Source organism: Drosophila ananassae, chromosome XL, assembly GCF_017639315.1.
Source record: "Drosophila ananassae strain 14024-0371.13 chromosome XL, ASM1763931v2, whole genome shotgun sequence".
Taxonomy (NCBI): domain Eukaryota; kingdom Metazoa; phylum Arthropoda; class Insecta; order Diptera; family Drosophilidae; genus Drosophila; species Drosophila ananassae.
The window spans coordinates 11,583,800-11,598,665 of NC_057931.1; the positions used below are offsets into that span (position 1 = coordinate 11,583,800).

The 14,866-nt window shown below is 31.9% G+C and overlaps 1 protein-coding gene across 16 annotated transcripts in view; it reads left to right on the forward strand.

Annotated features, from left to right (window-relative positions):
• The window catches only part of LOC6504927 (smoothelin-like protein 1), a 51,208-nt gene that overhangs the window by 4,890 nt on the left and 31,452 nt on the right, over window positions 1-14,866 (forward strand). For 15 of the 16 annotated variants that reach the window (XM_032453377.2, XM_032453382.2, XM_032453373.2 and 12 more), the window contains exon 3: window positions 14,435-14,825. In XM_032453377.2, coding sequence (XP_032309268.1) covers window positions 14,435-14,825 — 391 coding nt within the window. Of the gene's footprint in view, window positions 1-4,594; window positions 4,734-14,434; window positions 14,826-14,866 lie in introns of those variants that run through there. The other variant, XM_032453376.2, reaches the window with a different exon arrangement.

The following is a 14,866-nucleotide window of genomic DNA, read 5'->3' on the forward strand; positions in this document are numbered from 1 at the left end:
GAAAAACTTAATCATTAAAAACAACGCCCTCCTCCTCGATTCTCATAGTAGGCACGTAAGCTGGGCCAAGAAATGAAAATAAAAAATGTAAATTCTTTTTTTTTTATTAAAATAAATATTAAATTAATATAAATTAATGCCCAAATACAGCGCCCTCCTCCTCGCTTCTCATATATGGTACCTAAGCAGCGCCAGAAATGTAAAAAAAATAAATTTTTATAGAAATATTCGATAAAAATTAAATAATAAAATCATAATTAAATCTTTTTAGTAGCTATTATTAGTTATTACCAGAAAATCAACCTTCAATATCCTTAATCCCCTAGAAAATATATCTATAAGGACATACAATCTTCGTCTTTATTTTTTTTTTTTTTTTGTATTTGTTTCTTATTTTTTTTGTGCCTCTCCAGACGACACTTTCAAGAATTGGCCAGAAGCCATTCAGAGACCAGACTCGATCCCATTCGAGTCGATTCGATTCAATCCCATACGATACCAATACGATCCGATCAGACCAGAGACCAGACTACTATACCAGACCAGACCAGACCGGACCCGACCCGACCAGACCATCCATGGCCAGTCAGTCAGAGTCACTTGCTAACTCGGTTAGTCAGTCCATCCCGGCATCCAACCTGACCAAATTGGGTCATTTATGGGGTTGCTCACTGTAGTTGCAGTCTTGTTGTTGTTGTTGTTTTCGTTTTTTAGCCACTTTTTCTACGTGGGCAGCTCTGAGCTGGCTCAGACATTGGCAATAATCGTTAAAAAGTCGTTACAAAAATCAATGGAAAAATGATGACGATGTCGTTAAAAAAGAAAAAGAATTAAAAAATAGAAGATAATATTTATTATTTAATATTAAACATAAATAAACAAGTTTTTCAATTCTGTGATCTAATTTTTAAAACCAATTTGAGAAAAATAAACTCTTTTTCCAAAACCAAATTCTAAAAAAGAGTTTTATATGTTTCTAAATAAATAAATAAATAATTAAAAATAAAGTCTGTAAAATATCATAAATACTAAATTATAATTTTTAAAAAACAAAGGTTTTAAAAAATAGTTTTTTATAATTTTGAAAATGAAAAAAAAATAGTTAGAAAGTATTCTTGCTCTTGTTTTTGCTAGTTTTGTTTTAAAATATCTTTAAAAAAAATAAGAATAAATTTAAACATGATTTAAAAAATTAAATATTTGTATTGCTAAACAAAATAATCTCTAGGGTATTACTATATTTAAACATCAAAAAACAAACAAATAAAAAATAATCTTGAAAAATAAAACCAGACAAATAAAGAAGAAGCAGCAGCAGACGATCTGTGGCCCACGCAGTTAGAGAGCGCGAAAGAGATGGCGAGATATATAGAATAACGACAAATTGGGATGCTGCGGCTGCGACTGCGCTGCCACAGCGCTCTGCTACTGAGGCGGCTGCTGCTGCTGCAGAGGCTGCGTCGGGTGCTGATAAAGCCGGCGATGAGTCATTGGGCCATGAATCAATTTGAGCGTTTTTGGCCTTTTGAGCTCCGTTGACCGCTGACCCTTCGGCGCTCCTTCTTCCCTGCCCTTCTTCTTGCCGTTGGTCTCCTGCCACTCCTCTCTTTCTCTCCTCCTGAGCATTTCTTTCTGGCCGCCTTTCACTTCTCTCTCTCCTTACTCTCTCTCCAGGCTCTCTCCTGGATTCTTGCTCCTTAAATGATTCCTAACCAGGGTTGCCAAATCAACTGAGAATAACAGTATCTTACAGTCTCTCCTTAGTTTCTTTTCTTTGAGAAGAAATCTTATCAACTTTAAATTGAAACAATTTAAATTTAAAAACAATTTCTTATCTTATCAAAATTTTAGTTTAATGAGACAAATTAGACAAAAAAAAAGTAAACAAGCAAGAAAACTAAGAAGAATAAATACTTGAACAAAAACAGGTATGGCAACCCTAGTTAAAAAATAGAATAAAAGACCCAAGAACCGGAGAACCAAACATTTTTCTTTTTATTTTTTTTTTCTTAAGTGTTGGCCGATTCTTTCGACCATGAGGCGTGAGGCGACTCAATCCGAGAATTGGATGCGATTCGATTCAATTCAATTCGATTCAGATGGAGTTGAAAAATCGCGTGGGCCGCCAGTCCGACGACTGTTTGAATAAATCAATGAGCCGAAGTTGAATTGGCACAAAGCGTACTGTAAAAAAAAGTAACAGAGACACCCGCGTATGGCAAATGGCCAAAAGCAGCAAGTGGCCAAAAGGCACTGAGAGAAAATAAATTACTGAGAATTAAATATAATTTTTATAATAAATAATAATAATTTTAATAAAAATTAATTATTTATCTTTTATATTTCTCTGAATATTCTTAGTAATTTTTTTTATAATTTATATTTCATAGAAATATTTATTTTGCTCTGTGTATTTTGTGGAAAAACAAGACAGTGGACACTGGACATGAGCAGACACATTATAGAACTCCGTTCCACTGAACTCTCCTTCGTCTAGTCACGACGTCTCTGTCTCTGTCTCTGTCTCTGTCTACGTCTGCGTCTGCGCAACGTCTGCGCCGACGTCGATGAGTAATTTGGCTTAAATCGAGCTCGAAAATTTGTCTAATGTGGGCGCCAGCTGTTCGAGTGCTTTCGACCAAATAGTTTTGTGGCCCGTTTTGGCCCAAAAGGTGTTTATTATTAACATATTGCAACAATGACACCCACCATAGCCCACCAGACGATTGACTGATTTATTTATATAATTTACACCGAGACACGGATTCTTTTTAAATCAAAAAATAGAAAAAAAATAAAAAAAATGTGACAAATAGAAAATGACAATTTTGAACACGTTTTCATGGCATACACGGCGGATGAGCAATATGCACATATTTGTTATAAAATACGATTATTTGTCAAAAAGGGTAGCCCTTTGTCTAATTTATTTTTAACATTTTTTTTAACTGTGAGTTATTTATGTAAACACATTTAAAAATAAACATTGATTTATTGCTTTTTTGTTAATTTTTCGGTTAAATATTTTATTGTAATGCATTTTACAGTTAAAATAACAAATAGTATTTGATTTGTACTTTTTATAAAGTTTTGCAAGTTTTATTTGTATTTTTCCTTTATTTTCCTTTTATTTCTTTAAATTTTTTATTTAAAATCACTTTTAAAAATATTGCTCATACGTCCTGTTGTCCCATTTTTGTTGCTATTTCTTGTGACTTTACAGGTTTGTTATTTTTTATTATTCTTTTTTTTCTTAATACTGATAGTGTCCACAACAAACACAATTTCACACACACTTGTGTGTGCTGGCTTAGATTTATGCTTGATGCATTTGTGTGTGCAGACACATCACCTTTTTTTATATTTTTCATTTTTTTTGCCAGCACGCCATCTCATCTCCAAAGACTCGCAGCTTTAATTTCGATTCTTGGCACAGTGGGCTGAGGTTGTATTAGAAAAAAATTAAATATATTAAAAAGTTACAAGGAATACACATATCTATCTCCGAATGGCTCTAATTAGGTCCATATGCCCTTATAAGTATGCTACAGAAAATTAATATTCTCAAAAAGTACCGGATACGAATAGTTACACGAGAAATAATATTAAAATAATTACATATATTAAAAAAGATATATATTCTGTATTTTTTTAAATCTATAATTATATTTAATATAATTTGTATTTTTTTTTATTTATATTATATTTAAGTAATTGTAGAAATAATTATAGACTATTTAATGTAAAAATACTATTTATTTTAGACTATAGCTTCTATTTATAAACATTTCGTACTATTCGTATCAATAATAGAGCTATTTATAGGGGAATGATTAGAGTGATTAATTAAATGATTATTATTAATCATTTAATAGTCACCTTATCAGTATAATAGCTAACTTATACACCTATTCTTAAACCTACTTTTAACCCCAAAGTAACCCCATAAAACACATATAACATATACAGTTTAATGGCCCCCTTTCTTGCCCATAAACCAGGTGAAATTGTAACTACCTTTAGTAACTCTTTCCGACCAAGGTGATCGCTTGGCGGTCGCGTCATCGTCTTCGTTTTATTTTTATTTTTTTTTCGTATTCGGTCATATCTCGGCTCGTAGCTCGCAGTTCGCAGCTCGCAGTTCGCTGCTTGCTGTCCGCTGTCCGCTGCTGGCTTCACTGCCGCTGCTGCTGGTGTCTCTCTGCCACCTCGGCTGGCGCTGCTGCTGCCGGCGTCAGCTGGTGACGACAGCGTCTAAGCTCCGACCGGGCCGGGCCACTTTAGGCGGCTTTGATTCTGATTGGAAACTTCAGTCTGATTTTGGTGCTCGATCGATTGCAACGTGCCGACGCTCGTTAAACAAAATAAAGAGAAATAATATAAATATTATTTAAAAAAAAAAAATAATCTCCTTACCAACGACCAATTAAATATATATTTTTTTTGAAACATAATACTTCATTTTTTTTTTTAATCGAAAAATACTTGAACTTTTGCACCAAAAAACAAAATCCAAAATAAAAAAGAAAGGAGAAACCTACAGGATTAGTCACACCTTGCCCCCAAGTGATTTTTTAACGTGATTTTTTGCCGGTGCAACAACAAAACAACTACAACAATAATAACAACAATAACAACAACAACCAGAAGAACAACAACGAAGAAAAGAATTTCAAACTGAGCAGAAAAAAAATAAATAAAAAGAAAGATAACAAATTCTTTTTCTACCTGAGGTAATTTTTTTTGGTGTGTGTTTCGTTGTCTCCACAATATGGAGAATAAGTAAAAAAAAAAAATAAAAAAAAAATAAATAAAAAATAAACCAAAAAAGAATCCCAAAGAAGCTGTGAAACAGGCACTTAAGCCGTCTCTTTCGAGCCCCTCGCCACCTCTCTCTTTCACTCGAACTTGTATCTTCCAATAACTTTCACACTTTCGCAGTTTTTTTTAGCCTTTTTTTGCATAACAGTTAGCTAGTAACTGTTTCTGCTTCGATCTGTTAACTAAACACAGTCATGGCTCGATATTCGTTAATTATTCAACTTGAAATGCTAAAAAGTATGTAACTACTGCCACCCACGCAGACTCATTTAAAATTGGCAATCAATAAGCCAGTAATTGCAGTTGTTACCAATATATTTCTGAGAGTGTGTTGGTTTAAGGTATTACCTTTGGCAGTGTGACCTTTGTGCCATTTTCTGGAGGCCTGGGAAAAATGTCAAGTGGGGAATTGTAGGGAAATTATGGGGGCCTGTAGATGGGGGAAATTTTTAAATCGATATTGGAGTCAAATATATTGGGGAGTAGAAGGTGGAAAATATTTTAAAACTCTAATATAAGTAATTGTTAAAAAAAAATATTATATATCATTATATTGAGTTTTTAAATATTTTCTTTGAATCTTTCTACAAATTTTATTAAAATAAACCGAAATAATAAAATTAGAGTAATAATACATTTTAAAACTCTAATAAATAACTTAATATAAAAAACCATTATTAAAATATATAAATGAGTTCTTTAATATTTTCTTTAAGTCTTCCATAAAATGAGAAGAGGCACGTTTTAAAACTCTAATGTAAATACTTTAATATAAAAAATAATTTATATACATATTTTAAAAAGAGTTCATTAATATTTCCTTGAATTTTTCATAAAATTCCCTTAAAATAAATTAAAATGATAAAAAAAAGCAACTTTTTCAGACTCTAATATAAATACCAAAAAAATAATATATTTTATTAAACTGAGTTCTTTAAAATTTCCGTAAATATATAACCTTAACTTGAATTTCCCTTAAAATTTCCTAAAAACTGCTCTTATATTTCTAAAATAATAAACAATAAATATAACAATTTAAAATGATAAAAAAGAGGCATTTTTTCAGACTCTTATATAAGTACCAAAAAATTATATATTATATTAAATAGAGTTCCTAAATATTTCCTTAAATATATAACCTTGATTCTAATTTCCCTTAAAATTTCCTAAAAACTCCTCTTATATTTCTAAAATAATAAACAATAATTACCCCTAAGTAGCGCCACCTGTAACAGTTACTATTTCGCTTAATTAAACAAGAAAAAAGAAAAACAATTCTCAACTGCAAATATATCTGTATCTCAGAACCGTATCTGGCTCTGAGAGTATCTCTATGTGTGCTTTTTGTATCTGGAAGTCTAGCTAGCAAGTCTTGTAAACAAACAAACGGATCTTATCGTAGAAATAGTGCTTAACTTGTGGGTTTCGTTCCCCGACCGATCGAAGTTGATCCCGCCAGAACAGCTGACACTTGTAGAAAGAGACAGCCAGTCCATAGAGTGAAAGAGAGAGAGAGAGAGAGAGTCCATAGGGGGGGATATGCTAATCGGGAATGAATTTATTTAAAGGGGGGAATCTAAATGAAATGCCGTGGGCCGTTTTCAATGCCAACCTTGGAAAATGTTGAACGTTTTTCCATTTTTCCACTTTTCCAATTACGCAACCAGATCACACCCCAAAGGGTTTTATTTTTGTGATCAAAGGGGGGACTCTATCTCTACCACCTATTTAATTGGATCCAGTAATTGCTCTCATTGTTCGCTTTTGATTTCCCGATAATAGTAATCCTCACACTCGGAAGCCAAGCTCTCGATATGCAAATTACCAAGAAAGTCGTATGGAACTCTACAAAATAATCACCATCTGGTGGCTAAAAGTTGCTTTTTCTTAAGGAATTTTTAGTTTTTTGGGTTGGAAATTGTTTAGTATTATAGTTTATTATTTAATTTAGGGGCTTATATATTTTTTAGATTTTTAATTAGAAGAAAATATATATTTTTTTTAATATCTAAGCTGGAGGTTATGCTTTTCTTATAAAAATAATGTCTAGACTATTTGAAAGATAACTAATATTTAAGAAACTTTAAGGTGTTTTTTATTAAAAAAAAGTTTAAAATAATAAACTTAATTTTTAATTAAAAGGTTTATATATTTTTTTAGCTTATTTTTTAAAGAAAAATATACTTTTTTTTAAAGTTCTAGGCTGGAAGTTATTGTTTTTTCTTAAAAAGAAGGTCTAGTTTTGTTAAAAAATAACCAATATTCAAGAAAGTTTAAGGTTTTTGTTTAAAAAAAAGTTTTAAATTTAAAACTTAATATTTCATTAAGAGGTTTGTATTTTTTTAGATTTTTATTTAGAGGAAATTTATATTTTTTTAAAGTTCTAAGAAAAGAAGGTCTAGTTAGTTGAAAAATAACTAATATTAAAAAAAGTATAAGATTTTCCATTTTAAAAATGTTTAAAATTATAAACATACTATTTAATTAAGAGGTTTATATATTCCTTAGTTTATTATTTAAAGAAATAGTGTTTACTTTTTAGAGTTCTAAGCTTCTCTTTGTTTTATTTTTTAACGACTTTTAAGTTACAAATTAATGCAAATTATTTTCCTGAAAAATCTAGTTATTTTTTGTAGCCTTGTAGATATATGAAATCAACTTTAATTTGAGAAAACAGTGCAAATCGCTTTCCGGCCAAAAAAAATACAAAAATTAAAAAAAACTCCACCTGCACTAATGACTTTTGAGAAGATAATTTGTATTCCTCTACTCGTATAGAGGTATATTGTGGCATGAGATCATTTTTGGGTTCAAGACATTCGAGATTTATAGTGACGGGGCTTTGTTTCGATTTCCACACCACCGATCCGATGTGACAGTCGATGGCAGTGGATATATCGCCAATGGATCCGATCCAGACTTGCATTATAATTTCCCACACGCTCTTTAAAACTCTGACAGCCCGTCCATCGATCAAATCGAATGTGTCTTTTTTTTCCAAAACCGAAACTCCAAAACTGGACAAAAATTGAATTATTTTATTTTTCCCATGGCACAGTGAAGACCGGCTAATAAAGATCCAGTTTTTTATTTTTTTTTGGTTATTTTATATGCAAGCAGCGACCCACGAAAGTGCTCTACTTTTGTTTTAGAACTTGCTAGGGGGGGTCTGGGGCTTGGAGCTCCATAGAGCCATGTTTTATTCACCTGGGGCGATGTCATACCCAAAATAAGACGCAAACAATTAACAACGAAACCGAAAACACAAATAAGTCCACGAAAGCAAACATAAAACATGTTTTTTGATCAGCGCTGCCACTACACTGCGAGAAATAATGAGTAAATAAAATATAAATAAAAAGGGTTTTCAAAGATATAGTATCTATAAAGTTTATATTTTTAATTAGATTAAATTAATATTTATTTACTTATTTATTTATTATTTTTATTAGATATGAGAATAAAGTTTACTATGACTTTCAAATAAAAAAAATTATTATTGATGATATATATTATTAATATTTATAAATTATTATATATATTTATAAATATAAAACAATAAATTTAGTTTAATATTTAATACTTTATTTAGTATTTTAAATGAAATAAATGTAATAACATTATATTAATAGCTATTACTATTAAAAACTATTTAGAAAAACATAAAAACACAGAAAAAACTTGCTATTCGTTTATATTGTTTCTAAAATGTAATTTTTTGAGTAATTTTCTGATTAAAAATATTTAAGATTTTTAAAATTATTTTTATAATAAATATTTATATTTTTAATTATTTAAAAATATTTTTTTAGGTATAAAAGCTATATTATTAAATTTGTAGTTCTTTTCTTCAAAATATCTACTAAACATTATAATAATTTTAATGAAAATAGTCTCCAGTTAGGCTGAATAATATTTTTTTTAAGTATAAAAGTTCTTAAAAATTTCTACTAAATGTTTTCATAATTTTTATTGAACTATACATTTTGGGCTCCAGTAGAAGTAGAAATATTATATTGTTTATTATTACTATTATTATTTTTTTTGTATTAATAAGCATTAATTTCTCGCAGTGCATATGACACAATTCAAATTCCCCCGATTCGCAATTGAAGAGCCAGCGGCAATTAGGTCACTTTAATATGCACATGCAGTCAGATCGGAGATTGAAATGGTCTCGATATTGGCTTTCGGGCTTTTGGGGCATATTCGGGGAAGAATCTATATCGAAAATTGCCATAAAAATATATACATCTCTCTATATATATATAGATATATATATCGTACAATATATATACAATGTGATGGCAATTAACGCCGGCAGCAAAGTGCAAAGCAATTCCCCTGATTGTTGTACTGCCCTCTCGCTCCCCATTTCTGGTCTCTCCCTTGCTCCTGCTTGGTTCAATGTCAGAGTGGAGTGGAGCCCACGCATCGTCGACAGGTGGCGCTATTTTGCAAATTTGTAGGTGTTACACTTTGAGAAAAACATTGTAGCATGTTTTATTTAGTGGTTTTTAGGTAAAATATTTAGGCTTTAAGAAATTAAAAAACTACAACAATTTTTTAATAATTATTGCCCTCTTTTTAATAGAATATCATAGGAATATAATAATAATTATTAGAATACTATTACAGTAAGAGACTGTCATTATTACCTTGCGTATACTTGCGTATACTTATTTTTTTTAAACTGGTTTTTAATGCCAATATTTTACACTTAACTTACTTAACAAGAAATAAATAATTTTTGAACCTTAAGCTTATTTAACCTAAAAGTACTAATTACTTAATATTTTGAAGATTTTTTTGTTAAATTTCTTTAAATATTTCTTTACTTTTTCAAGTAATTTTACTTATTTGTCTTATTATTTATGTATTTTTTTTAGACATTTTAGTTATAATTTAGTTAGTAAAACTTAACAGCGATTTCAAAACTATAATTTTAGACTGTTACGTAATACGTATACGTAATGTTAGGAGTAGTTTTTGTTAAATAATGATATTACTTTGTTTAGAGTTGATAGTTTCTTAATTTTTTCTAGTGCCCAATAAAAAGAGTGTTACATTTCTAACTAAAAATACATTTTATTTTTTTTTGTAATATTATTGTAATATTTTTTGTAATATTCGTCAAGGCCTTGTCATATCGTTTTTTAATAGAGTTTTAGAATTTTTGATTGATTTAATAATGATTTATAGTTTAGATTTATTTCTTTAACTGTAATTTAATAAAAAACTCAAATTTAATATTGCAACATGGCGTATACGTAATATTTTTTTTCTCAGCTAATAAATTAAAGAATAAATTCGTATAGCTATATTTTAATAGTTTATATTTAGTTTATATCAATTAAATCTTTAAATCTTTTAATTAAATGTAATAATTAATCAACTCGAGGAAATAGTCTCTAAGTTATCATTTAATTCTCGTTTTATCTTCTCACGTTTTAGCCGCAAATTCGTGGGCTTCTTTCTGGGCTATGTAGTGTATATAGTATAACTTTAGATTTATTTTCTTATCTGGCCTGATAATGCAATTAAACGAGGAAACATTTAGTCATGAGCTAATCGCAGTCAAGGTTTATCAGTGAACACTGTACAGTGAAAAAAATGCCCAAGATGCGTATCTGTATCTTTCTTTCTCTGTCTCTGTCAGTGTCTCTTTCTTGGCCTACGTTGATTTCCTCTCAATTAAGTTTTAATAAACTTTAATTTCAATAAAAGAAAGATTTTGTATTTTTTTTTTTGCCAAAAAACACGAAAAATACAACAATATTGACCTCCAGCGCTGACACGACAGCTAAAAATGAACAACGGCCACAACGGCATATAAATATTAACAAAAAAAAAATTAAATAAAAAAAAATAGCAACAAAACAAAAATAAAAAAAAAACTTCAAAATAATTTATCAGCATTCGCACATCAACAAAATCTCGCACGTCACGTCATCATCATCATCATCATCATCGCCAGAAAAAGATGGAAATACTGGGCGATCTCTAGTTAAAAAGAGCAAGACCCCATAAGGGGGGACAGAGACTGAGAGCGGAAGAGAGTAGTGCTGGGGGGAGTGGAAGACAGTGATCCGTCCCATCATTCCTCATCATTAGGCTTGCGGTCGACTTCAGCGCCGACGCCGACGCTGACGCTGACGCTGACTGCCATAGCAACTGTTTTGTTGGCGGGCGCCGACGCTGAACAGGTTGCTGCTGTCGGCGTCGCTGCAGAGGTGCGAATTCTGCTGCTGCTAGCTGCTGTTGGCGCTGTCGCTGCCACTGCCGCTGCTTGCTGCTTCCAGTGGCTTCGAATTCAACTGGTTATCATGGCCTGGCACTTTTAGAAATTACGTCATTCGGGCAGAGGCAGTGTTACACGGCGAGAAACAGGAGATGGTTTTAAATAATATTTTTTAATTCCTATAATAAATATATATTTTTGTTTTATTTTTATTCTTAATGGAATTAATTTCATTATTAATTTTTTTATTGATATTATTTATATTTTCTTTAAATTTATTTATTTAAAATTAATTAATAGACTTAGTATTTATAAATTTTTTTTTAAATCTTCACATTCTTCATACAAAATTTAGTGTTTTAAAGCTTTTTTTTGTAAAAATAGTTTATTTAGGGTTGAATTTTCTTAATTTTTATTAAGAATAATTTAATTTATTATTTTTTCATGCTTTAAATTATAAATTAAAATATTAATAATCAACCGTAAAAATTCTAAATCTTTAAAATTTAAAGAAACACTTAAGACTATTGTAAAAATTGTATTAAATTTTGAGCAGTGCCTCTCGATAGTGCCGAGGTTGAGGCTGCGACGCAAGCAGAGGCGTTTTAAGACGCAGGTCTAGACTGCGACCACGCGACCAGTTCTTAAATAGACAAAAAAAAAAGAAAAGCGAAAAAAAAGAAGCAAATCACACAAGCAAGCAAACAAACAAAAACATACGAAAAAAAAAGATCAACAAAGGCAAAGTTGCAAACTTTTTTGCACACGAACACAAACACAAACAAAAACACACGCACAACAAACACACACTCGAAAGTGTTTACTTCTCTCTTTCTTTTTTTTTTTTGTTATTTCTTTTTTTGATTTCTTGTGGCATTTGTTTTATTTTGTCAATTGGAATCTGTTGATTTGGGCGAGTGAAAGCGCCATCCGAAAGTGATGGAGCGCCATCTGGTGTGCCGTTTTGTCTGAAAAGAAAGCACGCCGATGAGCATTCGCTATCAATCATCGGGATGGCCCAGAAATCCATTATATTTATGAGATTTTCTAAAGAAAAACTCATTAAAAGGTAGATAGACTGATTATCGTCTATTTCTGTGAGCTTAAAGAAAAAGTGTCCTGACAGATGGCGTTCCATTCTTTTCATCCTTGACAAATGGCGCTTTTATCATTCGTTTCTTCCTTTAGCCTTTAGAATTCTCAACTAGTTCTAGCAAAATAATGATTTTTATGAGTTAATGCTAATTATTAACCTTAATAGCTCCTTAAAACTAATTTTATTCCATTTCATAAGCATCAAAAATCTTAATTATTCATAATTTCATTTCCTGAACACAGTTCCATATCATCCCGTCATCATCCCGAGCTCCAATGGCTCTACCTCCCACTTTGCATATAAATATCTATACTATAGTGTGTATATAGTAGATCGAGGTGTCATTATTGTTAATACGAATGTTATTTGACATGTTTTTCCGCCAAAGCGGATCGCGATCGCTTTTTGTTTGTTTTTTTTGTTCGGTGGAGTGAAGTGAGGTGATATCACCGCCTCAACTTCTCGATTGTATTCCGATCGGCAACTCCCATGCCTTTCTGTATAATTTTTTAAGCAAATATGGCTCTTTGTTGACACCCAAACGGATCCGCTTATCGGTCACTGGGCAAGGGTTTTATTTATTATTTTATTATTAATTTTTTTATTAATAAATTGAAACGTCAGCGTTTGCTTTTTGATTGAATATCTACAGGTATTTTCAGGGTTTAGATTCAAGGAAAATAAAGGTTAGTTTTTATGGCTTTGGATAAGAAAAGTTGTAAGGAAATGGGTATTTCTAGGAACTATAATGACTAGAAACTATATTTCAGTGGTATTAGAACTATAACTAGAGGTTCTGGATGAGAGCAGTTTCAAGGAAATGGTAGAAACTAGAAATAGGACTAGTAGACTTTTCTATTAGTAAACTTTTAAATATTTTAAAAAAAGTATCGTTATCAGTAGTTATTTATTAATAATGATATTATTCAGTAATCAGTAGGATCAATAGAATTTTCTATATTTTAAAGTAGTGTTTTTGATCTCTCCCATTCTTGTAATTGGCTGGAAAGTAAGAATATATCAGAAGAATATATATATATTTTATATACAATCTTAAAGCTGGTGATTTCCTATATTAGCTTGGAGGAAATAAATGTTAATTTTTATGGTTCTGGAAAAATAAAGTTTTATAGGAAATGGTATTCTTAGGAGCTAAGATCTTAGGATCTACAAAGATATATAAAAAGACAGATATAAAAACATATTTAAGATATAGAGGTATAGTTTTAGTAGAATTTTCATTTAGAAATCTCTATTTGAAATTAGTTTTTATAATCTTTTCCCTTTTTTTAATTGTCTAAAATATGAAAATATATTATATTAGAGGAGTTATCTTTATGTGATCCTATAACTAGATCATAAATATTAGGAACTTATATGTACTTATAGGAAATCCCCAGCTGTAAGTATAAGTTCCTATAAGAAAGTTTATAACTAGAAAATACTATTAGAAATCAATAATAGATTGATTGACAAAACAAAGGTTAGTTTTTATAATTCTAGAAAAAAAGTTTTAAAGAAAATGGTTGAAGTGGAAATGGTATTCTTAGGATCTATAGATCTGTAGATATATAGGGATAGTAGTCAGTAGTAGTCTCTTTTCTATTAAAAATATTTATTCAAAATTAGTTAGTAGTAAAGTAAGAGAAAATATAACAGGAGAGTTATCTTTTTATGATTATAAAGCTAGGGATATCCCATATCTAGAGAGTGCCTATAGGAGAGTATCTTTTAGATGCTTAGCATGAGATGAAAATTGTATTCCTGAGAACTAAAATGACCAAGAAAAGATTCAAAAATCTATATCTATAAGAACCCCCTCTTTAAATTAGTTTTTTGATCTCTCCCGTTTTGGTAATCCCCTGAAATGTGAGAATATATCGGGGGCGTCTTCTGTATCTCATCCCAAACCCAGTTGAGAAAAAAAACAGCGTGTCTGGTGACTCGACTTGGATCTATATGGCCACTCGACTGAGTCAGACCTGTGTGTTGGCTGGCCGGCTAATTGGGGGGAGGCCAGGGCGGGGGGTGGCCGGTTGTGGCCATAAAAGGCCAGGCCAGGCCAGGCCAAGTAGCGACAGCCGGCGCTGCATGCGTGGGCCCACTGTACTCCACTCCACTTCACTCCACGCCGGCACTCGAGATCACTTGGCTTAATTGGCTCAAGGACGGAGCTACACGTACTTGGCAGTAATTTATGGCAGTAGTTCGACTTCTGATGCTTTCAATTTTTCAAACAAACACTTATGCAGACTCTCCCCTCTTATTTTTTTCAGTGGCAGCAGTCCGAGGACAGCGAACGCAAGAAGCAGATCCGATCGCATCTCTACAAGCTGCGCGAGTCGCGACTTTGCAACCTCTACAGGCACGACCCAGATCCAATGTCGGAACCGAACGGAAACGGAAACGGTAACGGAACCAGCACCCTGGCCGGGTATGGAGGCAAGGATCCGCTGGCCACCAGCCATGGGGACGTCCTGCTGGACCAGAACTTCCAGAGCCTCAAGTCCAAGGAGGTGAGGGACTCGACCAGTCCCACCAACGAGCTCCGCTTCCATTCGATGTCACTGACGCAGCCGAACACCACCGGATGGGATGTGCAGACCTCCTCGGAGGTGAGTCCCGATGGCAGGGCCTATCGCACCGAGACTCTGGCCAAGACAGACGGTAAGTTGCTCCAGACTGCGGTCTGAGGTCTGAGGTCTTCG